Source organism: Panthera onca, chromosome C1 (genome assembly GCF_046562875.1).
Source record: "Panthera onca isolate mPanOnc1 chromosome C1, mPanOnc1 haplotype 2, whole genome shotgun sequence".
NCBI classification, from domain to species: Eukaryota; Metazoa; Chordata; class Mammalia; order Carnivora; family Felidae; genus Panthera; species Panthera onca.
Window position 1 is genome coordinate 133,807,149 of NC_138346.1, and position 19,840 is coordinate 133,826,988.

Sequence of the window (19,840 nt, forward strand, 5' to 3'; positions counted from 1 at the left end):
AGCCACTTAGGAGTTTTTCATAGAAAGATTAGAAATCATGAAACTCTGGCCCATAGCTGGTGAAGCTGACTTTTCCTTATTTCATATATGCATAAGCATTCTCGATTAATTTCATTTTTTGAACATTTTCTAGTGGAAGAAGGGAAATCCTCTCATACGGTTTTACCATGACTTAGCTCTTAAACATCAGAATATTGTGACTTTATGAAAAATATTTTTATTTATCTTCTTTCTCTTAAAAACATCCCTCTAGGGTCCTGTTGGTTTTCCCGGAGATCCTGGTCCTCCTGGAGAACCTGGCCCTGCAGTAAGTATCATGGGAAAATAAAGGAATTATTTTGACGGGGAGGTTACCCGTGTCTTGGTTATTAATAATTAAATTCTTGATTACTTAATTGGACCCCCCAAAAATAGAAAGGAAAAGAAAATGTAAACTGCAGCTATAAAATCCATATAGTTGAAGACATTTAGACCTCTGTTGCATGATTATTTTCTTCATTTGGGTTAGTTTTCCAGACTTTGCTGCATTGTATGAACTGATTATCTGAGTAGCAACATTACTCTTATTTCAAAGTTGCAGCATCTTTGCTTTTATTTCTGTCTCTCCTCTGGTGCAAATACTGTCTCAAACTGCCGTATTTGTTCATGGTGAACAGATCCACTGGCCTTCTACACTAATTACATCCTCTTCTTTTCTTGTATTAACAACACACTGTATTTTAAACTTGATGTGGTAGCAGTTTCACAAATCTTTGTGGAAAGAGTGAGAGATACCACAATCCTTAAAATACAATCGAAAGAATTTAGTAATACTTCTATTTGTCCCTTTAGTAATCATTTATCTCAGGGACTCAGGATATCATACCCTTTTGTTTTTAATAAAATCAAATTCATAGTGAGAAATATCTGTGTTCACTTTCTATTGCCCATTATAGGGTCAAGATGGTGTTGGTGGTGACAAGGGTGAAGACGGAGATCCTGGTCAACCGGTAATTAAGCACACTGTTTTTATTTACTCTTTACACAGTCCCAAGACATTTTAAAGAAGTAATCAAACTTTCAAAAGCATAGCTAGGTGGGTACACATTTTTCTGAAAGAAGTGTCAGTTATCATTGAATTTCAGTTCAAACTTACGTGGAGTTTCTTACTCGATGTGATTTAAGAAATATAAGCAACCTTCATAATAAAAAATGTAGTGGTGTCATACTAATGATTTTGTTGTATTATGTCAAATTCAGTATCTATCCATTTGTGTTAAATAAAGAGTTATTTTAAAAACACAAATAAGGCTTAAATGAAGACAGCCATGTTATCAGCCTATCATTGGCATGATTGTACTTCAATTTCTAACCTAAATGAACTCCGCATTGTATTGGACTATCACTATTATTTTGTTTACTTTGAGAATGACTCAACAGGGGCTTTGGCCAAATATGGGTATTTAGGGAAGAGGTAAAGGAAGGCACTAAATTAAATAGGAGCCAAAGATAAATCACACCCCTAACATAGCTTTGTCTCCAGAGCCATCCCCACTGGATATTTGTAGGCTTATTCTGTGTAGATAAGACTTGCAGATCATAGCCCAACATGCTGAGTACTCCTTGGCATAAGAATGCTGGTTTTGTACAAGAAGAAATTAAGAAGTAACAGTTTTATGGTTTCACAAATGCATGTGATATGAGAAGAGTTATTAATCATATGATTCAATTAATTAGTATGGCTACTGGCTGCTTGTCAGATATAAGTTAGCAGTTTTTAAAAAGAGCACAGTTTTAAGAAGAAGGAATTTGAGTTACTTTCTTCCAGCTATGAAAAAGTTTTCCATCTGAATTTACTAGCTCTAATTATAGATATCTAGAGGAAGTTTAGGAATCTGAAATACGGCTGAGATTATCCGGGAAAGATAGATGTGGGGAGATGAAGAAAGAAGTTTGGATTCGGTCCAGATTTAGAAAACAATGCTGTGGACCATAAAACAATGCCCAATTAAAAGCTATTTTTCACATTTTATAGGGTCCACCTGGCCCATCTGGTGAGGCTGGCCCACCAGGTCCTCCTGGAAAAAGAGTAAGTTTTTAAAATTTGTTATTTGAGGGGCACCTGGGTGGCTCAGTTGGTTAAGTATCCTACTCTTGATTTCGGATCAGGTCATGATCTCACATTTCATGAGACTGAGCCTGGCGTCTGACAGTGCAGAGCCTGCTTGGTGTTGTCTCTCTCCCTCTCTCTTTCTGCCCTTGCCCACTCGCTCACACATGCATGTACTCTTTCTCTCTCTCTCAATAGGTAAATAAACATTTTTTAAAAGTAAAATTCTTTATTTGAAACATCCACTCATCTACTATGTGTATAAACATAATATTCTTAAGCTGTAGACAGCATATTATAATGATGCTGAAAAAATATAAGTCTTAGAGAATAGGGTAATTTCTTACATTTGTCAAAATACTTATTTAAATGGAACACACTTTAGTGACAGATTTAATCAGTCACAATAGACAGTAGTTTCCCACTTCCCTGTGCTTAGGTCTCCCCTCTGTACAAATGCAGTCTGTTGTAAAAGACTGATGGAACCCTGAACTGCAACTACAGGGAGATGAGACGCCAAAGTCCATTGCTAGCTAAAAACATTGCAAAAATCTGAGTGCAACTATCAATAGAAAGAGCCCAGGAATCAGCACTTAATGTTAGCTTGCTTGACACCGTCAAACTTCTCTGATTTGGAACCATGGCAGGATTTTAACAAAACACTACAGCAAAATGTAAATAAATAGATCTTGTTCAAAATATTGGCTCCAAAAGCATAAGAGACCCTTAAAAACTGAGAACAAACTGAGGGTTGATGGGGGGTAGGAGGGAGGGGTGGGTGGGTGATGGGTATTCAGGAGGGCACCTTTTGGGATGAGCACTAGGTGTTGTATGGAAACCAATTTGACAATAAATTTCATATATTGAAAAAAAAATATTGGCTCCAGTGGATGATAGGAGATTAACTTTTTCTTACTACTGTACTGTTTTCATAATGAAACCATTTCTGTTGACCTGCCTCTTACAATACTTACGTCATTATCCAGTGTTCTATCCCTCCTTTAGTCTATTTTTCTGACCTACCTGCAAACAAAATATGTGGTAAACATCAAAATGTATTTCTTAGGTTCATTCCCCTTTCAGTAATCCAAAGGCACAGAGCCATTGGAACTACTGTGGTTTTCTAATGGTAGTTTTGCTTTAGTGGGATTTTCACACTCCACATTCTCACAGAGTAGGAACAGAATTTAATTTTCTCCTTCAGCAATATAAATTTGAGTCAATATTTATAAACATTTTCCTTTGCCAGAAATAAATTTATTTTATACTAAACATCTTCCTGAATACACTTGTTTCTTCATTGACCAAGTGCTTTTTAACCTTCCACCTTCCCTGTTCTTCTTATATTCTAACAATATTCTAAATAATATTCTTATTGCTTTTGTTTTGTTTGTTGACAGCCCTGAAGCATGGTCTTGGTGGAAAAAAAAATGTCTCACACAGCAACCACTGGGCTGTTATTCTTAGAAAGTAATTACAAAGTGTAACATGATTTTTGAGATCTCCTTCCTATTTTTGCCTGCAGTCTGAATGCCATTAAAACTTTCTAGATGGATGAGTAAATGATACTAAACGTTCCTAATAGAATATTGACCAGAATGTTACGAGTGGCAGTGATACTGAGAAACAACATTCTAACAGTTATTGAACAACTAGGAAAATTAAGTTGTCATTTGTAGTACATGTACATTCTGTCATGTATTTGTAATACTAGAGAATAAATGTACATTTCCTTAAGGCACTAGAAGATTGTATGGTTTGTGTTGATAAAACATGGAATTTTGATACTCAAGTTATCATTATAGCTGTTTGAAACCAAGAGCTAGGTCCACGCTCTTTTATTGAAAAACCTCCTAGAGGTCACTAAAATAATTTAAACATGATAACTTGAAACTGCTCAAAATGCACCATTAAATGGAATTCTAAAGACTCCAGTATTAACAGAAATGCAGACAAAACTTTAACCTGTATATATACACCATATAATATATATATATATATATATATATATATATATATTTATTCTTATTACATACATACATGTTGTTATATATGTGCATATATTCTCATTATATATTCTTTCCATCCTTAGGCGTTTATGCATGAATGTGAATGGTCAAAAGATACCTTCCACATTTAACCCACACTAAGATTCAGATCAGAGATTATATTCTTAGGAAAGCCTTCCCTACTGTCAAACTACAACATTGTGCCTATTTTTATATACCTACCTCATCTCTGCACATTTTATAATGTACTATCTTTGTTAATTTTGGTGTCTATCTTCTGAAATGAAACTTCATAATGAAACTTCATGAACTCCTTAGGATTTCATGGTTTTTTGTTTTTTTTGTTTTTTGTCTTTTTTTTTTTTTTTGGTGTTTTGTTTTATCTTTTTGTATTCTCCATGTACATTTCTGGAACACAGGGACAATTTAAATATTTTTTACATGAATGGAATAAGAGATAAATTATAGAATAATATTGTAAAATGTGAATAGTGGAGAGAGGTTATGTTGTGTATTTTATAAGAAGTATATTTCTCATGGTGAAGAAAATCCTGTGTAACCATGGCTACTGGTAGAGAATTAACTGGGGCCTGTTTTACTGTATTATGTTTTAGGAGGCATTTTCTAATCAGAACACTCATGAAAGTACAGGAAGTAGTTCACTAGATTAAGTTCTTGCCCATCTGTTTATGCAGATATATGAGAAGTAAGTAAGACAAGAATTTGTCCATATGCATTATTAATTTTTTTCAAAGGAAACTTCATATTCCCCTAGAAAAAGTGTGTTTTCATCCCAGTTTTTCTTTAAAAAAACAAAACAAAACAGAAAAAAACACTCTGTGCCATCTGGAAAAATTATATAAGAAATAAATGAAAATGGGAAAAATGAGATAAAGAACAGAGAAAATCCATTTAATATGGATTTCCACCATGACAGATACCAGACGTTCATTCAGAGAAGGAAGAAGTCCTTTTGGGATGGAGAAACTCTATTTGAATCAAAATTTTGTGGCTGTGTTGTAGTTTACTCGTGTTTAAATTCTCTAGGCTCTTCAAACTCAGATTGTCTTTTCTCCTTTGTGGTAAAAGCAGTATTTTTGTTACATTTTTAGACAGCTGATGACTAGCTTTTCTCCAAAGCTAGATATTTATAAATCTTCTGTTCTTTATGTTCATGTGTGTCAGTGAAGTCCTTCGAAAAATTCCATACCCTTATGTCACGAGTTTAAGGGAAACTTCTATGAAGTTTCATAGAATAAGGAATAAGGAAAAGGACAGAATAAGGAAAAGCCCATTGTTCAGTTGAATCTCATAATTTCTATTTCCAAAATCACAGTCATTATGGTTGTTTTGGTTTGCATACGTTAATATCTTAAACATCACACCAAAATAACTTATGACATTTTAACATTAAATTATTTGAAGTTTATGCTTCTATACAGAAATCCTCTTGCATAAATAGCATGAAATTAAAAAGAAGCACTTAAGTTTTAAGCATATATTTTTTTTTTTTTTTTTTTTATTTTTGGGACAGAGAGAGACAGAGCATGAACGGGGGAGGGGCAGAGAGAGAGAGGGAGACACAGAATCGGAAACAGGCTCCAGGCTCCGAGCCATCAGCCCAGAGCCTGACGCGGGGCTCGAACTCACGGACCGCGAGATCGTGACCTGGCTGAAGTCGGACGCTTAACCGACTGCGCCACCCAGGCGCCCCAAGTTTTAAGCATATATTAATGTTAGCATAATGCTGCTGCCTCAAGAGACTGCTTCAAAATGTATACATTTCCTACCTTTTGGTTGAGGCACAGTAGAGTTACCATGATGATATTGAGAAAAATTATGCTATATTGGTTGATTCTCTCAGAGATAAATGAGTTCACGAATGCTCCGAGTTTGATGAAGTGCTTGATACTCCTTTTAAATGTGAATTTAAAAGACCGAATGAAAGACTAGCTTGTGCTCACCATTAGCATATTAATATGGCACCTGAAAGAGAGGAGTCTTCTTCCTGCATCACCTTATTTTCACCAATTAACACCATCTCCCCTACTCTCCCCAACCTCCAACCTCAATCTCAGTTGATGATTTTGAGTACAATTCATTACAAAATTGAAGTAACTGATGGAATACGAGAGAGAGAGTCTGGGGAAAAAGGAAATGCAGTTTCTTAGAGATCATGAAGTTTCTTTTTTAAACCTTCTGTGGTTATATTTGAACTTGAGCAGAAAATTTCAACATTAAATTGAATCTTAATGCTTGGTAAGTAATAAAAATTCAGTTAATGAGTGTAAATTAATGTTTTATAATAAAATTGTAAATCTATGTCTTTGAATGAATTGAAAATGTATATTGGGGGGTCATTCTATAGGCCAAAAGCATTTGTATTGTGCTTCTATTAAGCTATCAAACCAAGTGCCCAGCTTCTGTTGATTTGAAATGTTACTAAAAAATGACATGAGGATCCAATATAATAGAAACAAAATTTAGATGTGTCAATTATGTTATAATTGAAAAAATGATGATTTCTTTGATACTTTCTTTGAATGGTATATCATGTAATATAAATGGTTATAGATGATTTTTTTCTCATCATTTTGTTACAAGGTTTAGAAATGTCTTATATTTCACAGATGACTATATAAATGTAAGAAGGAAATATGAATATCAGGTATCAAAATCTGATTATATACTACAGGATCATCTTATATTATTTTTTAGCCAACTCAAAAATTTCCAATTAAAACAAGTTGTTGCAAACATAGAATTTATATTTTTCAGGTATTAGAAACAGCATGCATGGAAAAAATAATTTGTTGACATGGTGTCAACAAGTGTATTTTGAGAGCTTATTTTGTTAGACCTGACTCTTAGGTTGCCAACATGGTGAAAAGTATAGGTAAAATACATTAATGTATAATAATAATTATAATATTTGCTAATGTTACAAATGATAGAACCAAAGCCAATGTTTGTTCAGTGTTTTCTCGTCCCAAACACTGTTATATGCCATTTACCTTTATCAGTTCATTAAGTTGTTATGATGACTCTAGGAAATACCTCCTATTCTTATCCACATTTTGCAGAGAAATAAACTGAGGCACTGACCTGGCGAGTAACTTTCTAAAGATCACAAGGCTAATTGGTGCCCGGGACGAGGATTTGAAGTCAGGAAATCTGAGTCCAGGCTTTATGCCCTTAAGCCCCAGATTCCATATCTGTGTTTGATACCACTACCCAAGAAAGCTTGAAAAATACTTTTACGTGTGTTATCTCATTTAAATTTAACAACAATTCTATTGCAAGAGAATTTTTATTGGTAATATTTTATGGATGAAGTTCAGGAATGCTAATAAATTGTTAAAAGTCACAAAGCTAATGAAAAAAGAACTAAAGAGAATTGGGTAGACAGATATCTTACAAAGATACCTATATAGTCGAGGAGTATTATGAATAGCTTTAAACAGATAAGTAACTAGCATCTCTCCATAGCAATCTATGCAGCTATACAAAAGTCAGGCAAACACCAGAATATCCTCATAAGCTTTTGGATGACATATGGAGAGTGAAGATTTTTTTTTCTGCTCTTGCTCTAATATTAGGTTTTAAAAAGTGATAACTATTTTTATGCCACTTATTTATGTGAATTGCATAGTTCCAGAAAATGAAAATAAAATTTCTGCTGACAGTCAAGATTTTAAATGTGCTGCTCTCATTCGGACATGATCCTATAAGAATGTATACATAACATATGGATGTTCTATGATTAAGAAAGGAGCCTAAAAATAAAAAAAAGGAGTCAATCTTAAAATACCTTTAAGGATGAAAGTGAAATCTGATACATGCATTCCTAATTATACAACATAATAAATGATACCTGAGTATTTAACACACTAAAGGTAACTAAGTCATCAGCTTTTCGTAAAGAAATTATCTTTACTGTTTCCTTACATTGGTGTGTGATTATCTGTCAATGTGTGCGTCATTTGTTTAATATTCTAACTGAAAGTTTTTATATAAAAGGGTTTTGATTTTTCTCATTGCATTTTAAACTAAATAGCTATACGTAGTCCCTATTAGAATCTGTTACAAATTAAACTGGAGTATTTGTGAATAAGTCCTCAGTTACATTACTCTTATACGCGATATATATTTTCCGTGTACTTTTATGTTTATAGGGCCCTCCTGGAGCAGCAGGTGCAGAGGGAAGACAAGGAGAAAAAGGCGCCAAGGTAAGATATACAAGTATTATGTTTGAAAGGCTTATACATTGAACAATACCCATTTCAGTACTTTTAATAGCATACAGGATGTCTTTTCTCATTATTAATGTGTTCACACATTTTATTTCTAACAGGGAGAAGCAGGTGCTGAAGGCCCACCTGGAAAAACTGGCCCAGTTGGTCCTCAGGGACCTGCTGGAAAGCCTGGTCCAGAGGGTCTTCGGGGCATCCCTGGCCCTGTGGTAAGCACCTGTGCTAAAAGACGCCATTTTGAAAATAATGTTTCATTTCCAAAAAATTGTGAATGAAAATATTTATGACAGCATTATTTCATAAGTAATCGTGTGGATGTCTCATAGGAATTCAGTAAATGTCATGTAATCATTAAAGTCAGATATTCTTAAAATATTTAAAGATATCATTTATTTAGTAAGTTCATGGTGAATTCCAACATAGAAAGGCAGAAGAGAAAACCCAACCCTAAGAACTCAACAATGTGAAGTTTTTATACATGTATCCATCTAGACATGGACACACAAAGTAAAAACACTCAAAATTGCTTATAACATTTGTAGATGTTCTCCATGGGATGGAATTCATAGATGATGTTTTCTTGCTTTCTTTTTGTGTTTCCAAAATTGAAATGAAGAAATATGTATGCTTTTGTTAATCAAAAAATCAATTGTGTTTATTTTCCATAGGGAGAGCAAGGTCTCCCTGGAGCTGCAGGTCAAGATGGGCCTCCTGGTCCTATGGTGAGTATGGTCTTTTCTGTTACTTCGAAAGGGAAAGCTCCAGAAGCAAAATTGTTTACAGGCTAGAATTTCCAAAATTGTGTCTTACAAAATAGTTTATATTTTGTACAATATTTCAGAAAGCATATTACTTAGACCTAAAAAGAGGAAAGTAATCCTAAGGGATGGGTTATTTGGAAACTTTTCCCCTTGATCAGATCTTTCCTTTTTGTCCTTTGGAGAAAAAAAAAATATTTCCACTCTGAATAAAATGCCACTAATGGCCCAGCCAGTTCTTTTCCAAATGTGGACAGTTCCCCCAAATGCATGCAATTACACTTAGTTTCCTGGCACTTCATTTAAAAGAATGACATTGGCACAGGAACATAGTGATCCCTTCACCAAATAAATTGTTCTCTTCGTGAGTCACACAGGCTGAAAGATAAAACATTAACCTCCATTAGTGGAGAAAGGTATAATTATTACAACTGAAGCTGGGTTACAATCATCAACCCTGTGTTCAAACATGGCTTTATAAATCCAACAGAGCACTTTGTTGACCGGCATACTGTTCATAGATGGGAGTTTATTATAGGTGCCAAGGCTATCCTCCCTACAAAATTTGGACAGAAGTGAGAATCCAAGTCTCGCCTTAAATCATTGTCTTCTGGGTGACAGATTCTGTTTTATGGTAGAGGTGTTTGAAATTCATTGTCCAAAAATAGTTATGCGTGAAGGGATTAATCAAAACAGCAAATAACACATACAGCATTATGCAAGTGTGATGCATGTTGGTTCAAATAGTCAAACACCTCCTTATGCCAATTTAAATTTTACAAAAATACCTCTTATCATGAATATATTAATTACCTGACAGATACATGCTCAGAGAGCCATCAAAACTGATATTCATAATCTTAATTATGAGGAGGAATGTGGGTCATTCCTTTTAGTAAAAATGCCACAATATATACCAAATACTTCATAAGTGTTACAGAGGTTATTTTTTTAACTGTCATTGAAAGTTAAAGATCATTTATTTTAGTAAAGGGATAAACATTATCAAATTTTGAGTGACCTCAAGCCGGAGATTATCACATCTGCAGGTGACCCCCTCAGCATAACAGGAGCCTGGCTGAAGCTGGGTGAGTTCCCCGTCTACACCACTATTTAGGGAATTCTCCTTAGATATGGTAAATTCCTAACTGCAGAGTCAGTGCCTGGAAAAAAAAAATGCGCCTTAATGTAGACTTAAAATTTGCCAGAGATTTTTTTCTTGTTATTTCAGATTTTCCAGTAAGTATTCTGACCTTTCTCCAGATGAAATAAAAAACATCATGCTGGAGATTTCCTTCAGATAATATTAAAATTAAAACCATCAGACATTCCACCTGATTCCAGCTTATAAAAGTTTATATTTCTGACTCTCCGATAGATGTGAGTTTACAGAGCAAGGGGCTGAACAACTCAAACCCTTTTAAGCAGAGTGAAATGAAAGGCATCGGAATTTGGCAGTTTAGGTGACTTGCTTTTCTCTGGATGCTTGTTTTCTCAGAGAGTACTTATGTGAATATATTGCAGCTTTCTCATAGCATCAACCACTTTGACAATGACATCTAATTTTAATGAAAATGCTAGTCAGTCCTTGTGAAGTGAGGACTGTCAGAGAAACCATCTTCAAGATGCATTTTATGGCAATTTAATGAGCTTTTCAACTCAGCTATGAAAAACTTTAGTAGGCAATTTTTATCATGGTTATTGGTTAAGGTCCTTGACCCTGAACCCAAGCTCCCTGCTTTCACAAACAAATACTACCACTGACTTGCTTTAGGAAGGTTATTTTTTTTTTCAAAAAAATTTTGTAAAGTTTATTTATTTTTGAGAGAAAGAAACTGAGTGTGAGCGGGAGATGGGCAGAGAGAGAAGGAGACACAGAATCTGAAGCAGGCTCTAGGCTCTGAGCTGTCAGCACAGAGCCCAACACAGGGCTTGAACTCATGAGCAGTGAGATCATGACTTGAGCTGAAGTCAGATGCTTAACCTACTGAGCCACCCAGGTGCCCCAGGAAGGTTATTTATTTTTTTAAGTGTTAGGTTCCTCATCTGAAAAATTAGAATATCAATAGCATCTACCTCATGGGATGTTATGAAGTTTAATTGAATTAAATGGGATTATTAATATATTTTTACCCCATGGGGGTCTTATGTTAATTAAATGAGTTATATGTAAAACACTTAGGCCATAATTGGCATTAGGAGCACCAAAGAATTATTAATTGAATGAAATAGTGTTTTGAAAAAGAAACAATTTCATATTCTTAGTGAAAAGTGACTAAATTTTTGGCACCTGATTGGCTCTGTCACTAGAGCATGCAACTGTTGATCTTGGGGTCCTGAGTTCGAGCCACACCCTGGGGGTAGAGATTACTTAAAAAAAAAACTAAATTTGACCTCATTCATGCATCTATACCATCAATAAAATTTTTTGAAAGACACTGTTGAAGCAAACGAAAAGACCAACAAATAAATTATGCTGACTTACAGCAGTTAGAGTATAAAGTGGTAAGTACTATAATAGAATCAAGCAGAGAATGCTGCTAAATATATTCAGAGTAGGACTGTTAAAATGCCATCTCCTCTGGGGACCTTTCCCTCATAGGAAATATGGTAAGATTATTAAATAAGGACAAGAGGGGTTTAAATGTGTCTGGGAGGCTTAAAAATGTGGGAGGTAAAAACAAGAGACGTCTTAAAACCCATACAAATTTGCATTAGTCTCTGAAATTAATCCATGTGAAATTCATGTGAATATTTCCTCCATAATGTTTTCTCATTATAATTATAAATATATTCACACCCACATCCACGTCCACACAAATTTCAGAAGTCTGTTATCATTGCATTTCTGCAGCTACCCTTTGGGTCTCTTTTCCTCTTCTAGAAGCTGCCTGAAACTTCCTGCTGTAGGGTCCACTAGTCAAACAAAACCACGACAGTCCCCTTTCCCCAATTTTTAAATGCTACTTCGCTATTCTATTCAGTAAGTACAACTTGCTCTGCTTTTATCATTCAGGACAGGCAGCTACCCAGTTAGACAGTTGCACTCTATCTGACGGAGCAGTGTGGGTGCTGTTTTGTTTTCTCTGGCTTTTTGTTTTATCAGAGTATTTATACACTTATACACTTAATGTTACTTGCCAAGATATTTTATAGGTCTTTTATATACAATTTTATATCAACCTTTGGAGTGGAAATTCTTTGGGGCAGGAATGAAACATCTAAAAGTTTTAAGATGATAATATGTTTGGTGTTTGCCCCCTCTGTGTAATTAGATATACTAGAGTTTAGATAAGGTACAGTATATATTTTTCACTTTCAAAGTTAGACATTTCTCAGGGTAAAAATTAAACTTCTATATATGCATGAATTTTATGTGCATATATAATTAGAATCACCATATGGAACTGAGAGGATAGACTAAATAGTACATATGAGCGCTAACAGAAAGCTAAGGACAATGATGAGATTATATAAGAATTTTATTTGAGGGTTTTTTTAAGTTGAATCAATGATTTTTTTGAGTATATAGTCAACAAAAACTAAATGGAATAAAACAGTGTTTTAAAGAGAACAGAAATTGTGGCTACGTTCTCTTCTCTGTGTGTACAGTCAAAATTAACAGGATATCATAATTTTAAACTAATTTTTATGTTTTGAAGGTAGGATTAGAATATGTTTTAGTTTTGAACTTTCACTTTATTTTATTTCATGTTCTTTTATTAGATGAACCTATTTGTTCCAAAATAGCTAAAAAAGAGATGAAAAATTACCACAGTATAATCATACGTTCCTTCTTTTCACATACTGATAAATATAAAATATCCGACAGCATTATTTCAAACCATAAATGCCTGAAAAAATGGTAGATGGCTTACTGAATTGCAGTTTGTTTGTTTTTTAATGCTACATCTAAACTATCTGTAAATAGGGTTGAGATGTGTAGTATTCCATAATGATTAAACAGGTTTAAACAGCAAAGCATTTGCTTTTTACCAAATTAAACATTCTTTCACAATATGGCATTCTAAATAAAGTGCAAGATCTGCAGTTTCTTTCAACATCAATGCACTAGAGTTTTGAGATGCATATCAAAGCAAATATCCTGTAAAGCATATAATACTGCAGGGGAAAATGTTTGATTGTGTATTCTAGACACTTAAGGATGTATCATCCCTGTTTTCCTTTTCACTTTATAACTTATGAATTATGTATTTCCCTAGGGTTTCTCAATTTACAATAGCCTAAATAAGAAATAGAAATATGTACTTGGAATAATCTTTTTATGTGAAGAATTGATATTTTTGATATGTCCCAAGTTTGGAGGGTTATTTATAACTGCTATCAATAGCATAACATTACCAGTTTCTATTTCCAACTGATGAAAATGTTAAGAAACTGATTTTTCTTGGTAAATGTGTCCTCAGATAAAGTTTGCAAGTTCATACGAAATTATTAGCTTCTAGGAATTAATACTCATTTCCTCTAACTCCTTTATGTACATTTATAGAAATGATTTAAAATGCATTATAGGGGCCCCAGGGTGGCTCAGTCATTTGGGCATCTGACTCTTGATTTCGGCTCAGGTCATGATCCCAGTGTCATGATATCAAGCCCCATGCCGGGCTCTGCACCGGGCATGGAGCCTGCTTAGGATTCTCTCTCTCTCTCTCTCTCTCCCTCTCCCTCTCCCTCTCCCTCTCCCTCCCTCCTTCCGCCTCACTTCCATGTTTGCACTCTGTCTCTAAAATTTGAAAAGAAAGATGCATTGTAAACACAAATAATGTCTAGCATATTTCTCATTAAGCCTGAATAATTAGAATTCCAACACTCCTCCTCTTCCTCCTCCTCCTCCCCTTCTTTCTTTTTCTTTTTTGTCATTTTAGCTTATACTACTAGAATGTGGTGAGAGGGCTGATTGATAACTGTTTGTAATATAAAAAAAAACAAATATCAGTAATTAATATTTATATTTCACTATTTACACAGTAATTTTGCAGGTCTGCTTTTTATTATATTATGACACAGTTATGACTATTAGAGTACTTTCATAAATGAAGCTCAGAGATAATAAGTAATAGATCCAAGATTACTCAACTAAAGGGTGGTTAGACTTGAGACTCTGAATGAAGCAGTGATTAGAATATTGATGTCCATTGTAGAGAAAGGGGAAACTTCTTGCACTGCTGGTGGGAATTCAAACTGGTATAGCCACTCTGGAAAACAGTGTGGAGGCCCTCAGAAAGTTGAAGATAGAACCACCCTATGATCCAGAAATTGCATTACTAGGTATTTATCCAAAGGATACAAAAATGGTGATTTGAAGGGGCACATGTACCCCAATGTTTAGAGCAGCACTATTAACAAAAGCCAAATTATGGAAAGAGCCTGAATGTCCATTGACTGATAAATGAACAAAGAAGAACTAGTATGTATGTATGTGTGTGTGTATGCACACACACACATACATACATACATACAATGGAATATTACTCAGCCATCAAAAAGAATGAAATCTTGCCATTTGTAATGATGTGGATGGAACTAGAGTGTATTGTGCTAAGTGATATCAGTCAGAGAAAGACGAATGTCATGATTTCATTCATATGTGAAACTTAAGAAGCAAAACAGATGAACCTAGGGGAAGGGAAGGAAAAATAAGATAAAAACAGAGAGGAAGGCAAACTGTAAGAGACTCTTAACTATAGAGATCAAACTGAGGGTTGCTAGAGGGGAGGAGGGTGGTGGGATGGGCTAAATGGGTGGGAAGCATTTTAAGGAAGTCACTTGTTACGATTAGTACTGGGTGTTGTATTTAAGTGATGAATCACTAAATTTTACTCCTGAGACCAATACTACACTATATGTTAACTAACTTAAACAGAATCTTGGAAAGAAGAAAAATAAGAATATTGATATTCAGCATGCAACATCTGTCAGTTCTCCCACTTAAAGCAAAATTTCTGTAAAGTGTATCACGTGCCTCAAACAGTTTGAATGTAAAATGAGAAGTGAAGAAAGAAAAAAATCTGGCCACTGCAGAGTTTTATATTTTCAACCTAGAGAATGTTTTTACTTTAATTGACATACATCAGTTTTAACCAGTATTATTAAAGGGTTTCTGCTACTGGTACAAGTATATGGTTCTTTCATGCAGTTACATTTTTATCAGAACTTTTTTCATACTTTTTATGCCACTTTTTTCTAACATATAGAGTCTTCGGCATTTATCCTGATGATAACATGGTTTCAAGAAATTCTGAGAGTTTCCATTACTCATTTATATTCCTTTTAAAATGTGCTATTGGGCAACATTATTTTCCCTACTGATGATTCATCATGCATTTCTGATAAGATCAGAAAATAGTAGATATGAAATATATTACCTTACTTTAAAAAAATATTAAACTAGTAGAACTAAATAGGTATTGCTTTTATTTTAACATAAATGAGATTGTTTTATGCTGTTCTGATTTGCATATTGATTTAACTCAATTTGGGACCTAATGCCACGGAGCCAAGTCTCTCAAACCTTAATGAGTATCAAACCTATGAAACAGACTGCTGGTCTCTTCACTCCAGCATTTCAGATTTAGCTGGTCTGGATGAGGCCTAAGAATTGGCTTTACTCATAAGTTCACAGATGATGCTAATGATGCTGGTCTGAGGTCACACTTTGATATCCACTATGATAGGGTGTTAGTGACTGAGGTGAAAGTTAGGTTTTCAAACCCAGCCTTAGAATATACTTGAATATAATTTCTTTGTGATCTACATTTGTCTGTCAGAGATTTAACAAAGTGGCATGGTTATTTTTATACAAAATAGATTCTAAACTGAACTAATTTAAATTTATGCCTGAGGATTAATAATTTTCTCTTTGAAGAATATTATTAGACACATTCACATTTAAAATAGCACATATCTTCTATGAAAATGATTTTTATCTATTGTTAATGGAATGATGTAGAGAAATTTCCCACTTTTATATCAATACTTAATTTCAGATTCATTCATGAATTAAAACAAATTAAATATATTTAAGTAGCCCCAAATACTACTGTTACATAGTACTAATTGATACCAAAGCTATTCTTACTTTCTCCTGATGATCAGGATTTCAGTTTAAGATATAGATGTGAGAAACTAAGGAATGGAAAAGGCTCATCTACTTGATCTCGTGAGACAGGAATTATAATCCTCAATCTATAGATGAGAAAACTGAAGCTCTCTTTCGTTAGCTAATTTAAATTGCTAATAAGAGAGGCTGGCTTCTATCCCAAGTCTATCCTATTCTGAGCCCATACTTTTTATATTACATCATACTACCTGGATCAGACCCATCGCTCTTAATACTTTAAATTCACAAAAATTATAGACTGGCACTTACATTTTCTTTCACACCAAAGCAGTGTCTGTAGAGAAAGGAAAAAAATCACTCATGGTAGGCTTGAAGAAGATACAATTGTGAACACTCCTGGTATACCTTGTTACAAGTTAAAACAGTTTGCTTTCTATGTACTATGTTAAATCATTATTGAAATTATAATTCTAAAATTCAGTCCAATATGAATAATTCTATTTATAGAGAAACTGTATGAATATTTTGCCTCCCCCCCTCCCCCACCAATGCCTTTCTGTTGCAGGCACTTGTGACCTATATTTTGTAACATTATCTTGGCTCTGATTTCATCAATCACATACTAACCATCTTTTAGTGTCAGTTACACTTCTTCTGACAGAATCTCTTGCCTGCATCATTTCATTTGTCATTAATTTCAGGACAAGGATATTTTGTGTTGTCCTCAATATGGAGTACCCTGACTTTTGTATTAAAAAGTTTGTGGGGCTCCTGGGTGGCTCTTAAGTGTCCAACTTCAGCTCAGGTCATGATCTCGTGGTTCCTGAGTTCGAGCCCCACATGGGGCTCTATGCTGAGAGCTCAGAGCCTGGACCCTGCTTTGGATTCTGTTTCCCCCCCTCTCTCTCTGCCCCTTCCCTGCTCGCACTCTGTTTCTCTATCTCTCAAAAATAAACAAACATTAAAAATTTTTTTTTAAGTTTGTTAAGTAATCAATATGAATATTTCCATGGGTAGGGTCAGGGTTAGTTGTTGAAGTCATGTCATAATTTTCATAAAAATACGATTTAGCAAAATAGAGAAGTACCTTATCCTTGGACCATAAAAAATATTAGGATAGAGATAATTATATGAGAAAAATTATTTACCTTATTATTAAATTTACAAATCACTTTTTAAAAAATGTTTATTTTTCAGAGACAGAGAGACAGAGCAGGAGCAGGGGAGGAGCAGAGAAAGAGGGAGACAATCTGAAGCAGGATCTGAAGCAGAATTCTGAAGCTCAGAATCTGTGCTGAGCTCTCAGCACAGAGCCTGCTGCAGGGCTCAAACCCATGAACCATGAGATCATGACCTGAGCAGAAGTCGAATACTTAACCAACTGAGCCACTTAGGCATCCCAGAATCTTTTATTTAAATGATTTGTAGATTTAATTGGGGTGACTGGGTGGCTCAGTCGGTTAAGCATCCGGCTTCAGCTCAGGTCATGATCTTCTGGTTCATGAGTCAAGCCCCGCCTTGGGCTGTGCCTGCTTTGGATTCTGTGTCTCCCTCCCTCTCTGCCCCTCCCCTATTTGCACGCTGCGCGTGCTCTTTCTCTCTCTCTCTCTCTCACAAAATAAATCAACATTAAAAATATTTTTGAAAAGATTTTTCAGGAATTATAGTTAAAAATACTATCTTAGGAGTTTGCTTAGGAAAAGTGGTTATCAAATGTCATTTGACTGTCAAAAATTTATTGAGGTTTTTTTTTTAAGTTTCTAGGAAATATTGTAATTTATTTGAGCTTAGCACCAAAATATTTTATTGAATCGATGTGTACTCTGGAAATCCCTTCTTCTAAAATTAGTGTGTTTAAAAATTTATTCTTTTTCTGTTGTAAGTCCATGTAAATCAAGTCTTATTTCTAACTGCATATTTATGTAACCAATGTTAAGTTAAATATCAAGCCATGGAATTTTAAGCAAAATTATTTAGAATTCTGATAAATAAACCTTAAGCATTACTAATTATTTTTGAACTCTGTCATATTACCAAAACCAAACTTGCCCTATGGATAGTAATATGATTCTCTAATTCATGCCTACTTTATGTATGTTTATTATTTCTCATTATTTAGGGACCTCCTGGCTTACCTGGTCTCAAAGGTGACCCCGGTTCCAAGGGTGAGAAGGTGAGAATAAAAGCATGTGTTATTATAATTTTGATATGCTAATAGCAGAGACAATAATTTTGCAGATTAGAATCATTCAAAAGGAAATTTCAAAGAATATCTTTGTCCTTTTAACCAAGGCAAAAGCTTCCAATCCTCTGCTTCCCAGATGAATTTAGAGAAGAGAAAAGATACAAAGTCATAGTGAAAAATGTATTCAAATCCATTGTTATATTTTCTCAATGTCCCCTTGTAGGAACCATATGGAGAAAGCATATGGTTATACTAAAATAACTCTTCAGAAAATAAACAGATGGAATAACAAAATGCCCATTTTATGTTTTTAAACATGAAAATAACAAATTTAAACTAGAATACTTTTGAAATAGTAATTTGATCTTCCAGAAAGTACACGGAGTTGCACCAAATAATTATGGAAAATAAGCCTTTTTACAATGGCGTTAATGTTTTTTGGGGTCATTTTTAAATCTCCAAATGTCTCTTAAAGACCACAGAGTCTCTGAAGGATAGAAATCATATCATATAAAATATCATGCTTATTAAAATAATGAATTTTCAGTTTATTTGATCAATATGGTCAAATATACATATGGTCATTATTGGTCTTTTAGGGAATTACTTTTCAGTAAATGAAACACTGAAGATGATTCTTTTAGAAAGCATTTTGTTCCCTAATACTTCTCTCTATAAACAAAAGATTCACTTAATGTAAGCGTAAACGATCCTGTTAGGTAAGAGGAAAGAGGTTCTTAATCCTATATATCATTCAGAAAGGGTTAAAGTTTTTATCTTTTTTTTTTTTTTTTTTGCTTTTATGTTCCATAAAATTAGTGTGCAATTACTTTATGACTATAATTTAATATATGGTTGTAATTTGCATATGGTCAAATTTCTTTTCTCTGCCTTCTAAAGGGACATCCTGGTTTAATTGGCCTGATTGGTCCTCCAGGAGAACAAGGTGAAAAGGGTGACAGAGGACTCCCTGGAACTCAAGGATCTCCAGGAGCAAAGGGGGATGGAGTGAGTAAAGATATAAATTATTTTCCTGCTCCTTTCCAAACACACATACGCACACACACCTGTGCACATTCCATTAAACGTGACCAGCAGGGTGATTTAGAGCATCTTTAACCTCTTTAAGTCAATGGTGTTTTCAAAAAGAAATTTATTTAACCTTAAAGTAATAATTTAAAAATATGTCAAGTTGGAAATCATAAAGATTACAGTTCAATAGTTAATTACACAGCAATTTATTGAATCCCCAAAACATACAAATCATTATTCTGAAGGCTACATAAGTATAAATATAGAGACATTGAAGCAAACAGGAAAAAAATACAGATTATCTTACAAAAGTTATTTCTTAGGTTCACAATGGAAAATTTCAGGTTATTCTTATATACTTTTGCATAATCTAAGTTTTCAGTGTATGTTGTCCTGCAATATAGAGAGTAGCATAGCTGAGGAAAACTCTAAT

The 19,840-nt window shown here is 34.2% G+C and overlaps 1 protein-coding gene across 4 annotated transcripts in view; it reads left to right on the forward strand.

Annotated features, from left to right (window-relative positions):
• The window catches only part of COL11A1 (collagen type XI alpha 1 chain), a 216,188-nt gene that overhangs the window by 185,372 nt on the left and 10,976 nt on the right, over positions 1 to 19,840 (forward strand). For all 4 annotated transcript variants that reach the window (XM_081796410.1, XM_060626468.3, XM_060626465.3 and 1 more), the window contains 8 exons: positions 254 to 307; positions 936 to 989; positions 2,015 to 2,068; positions 8,274 to 8,327; positions 8,453 to 8,560; positions 9,020 to 9,073; positions 18,310 to 18,363; positions 19,276 to 19,383. In XM_081796410.1, the coding sequence (XP_081652536.1) occupies positions 254 to 307; positions 936 to 989; positions 2,015 to 2,068; positions 8,274 to 8,327; positions 8,453 to 8,560; positions 9,020 to 9,073; positions 18,310 to 18,363; positions 19,276 to 19,383 (540 nt within the window). The remainder of the gene's footprint in view (positions 1 to 253; positions 308 to 935; positions 990 to 2,014; positions 2,069 to 8,273; positions 8,328 to 8,452; positions 8,561 to 9,019; positions 9,074 to 18,309; positions 18,364 to 19,275; positions 19,384 to 19,840) is intronic.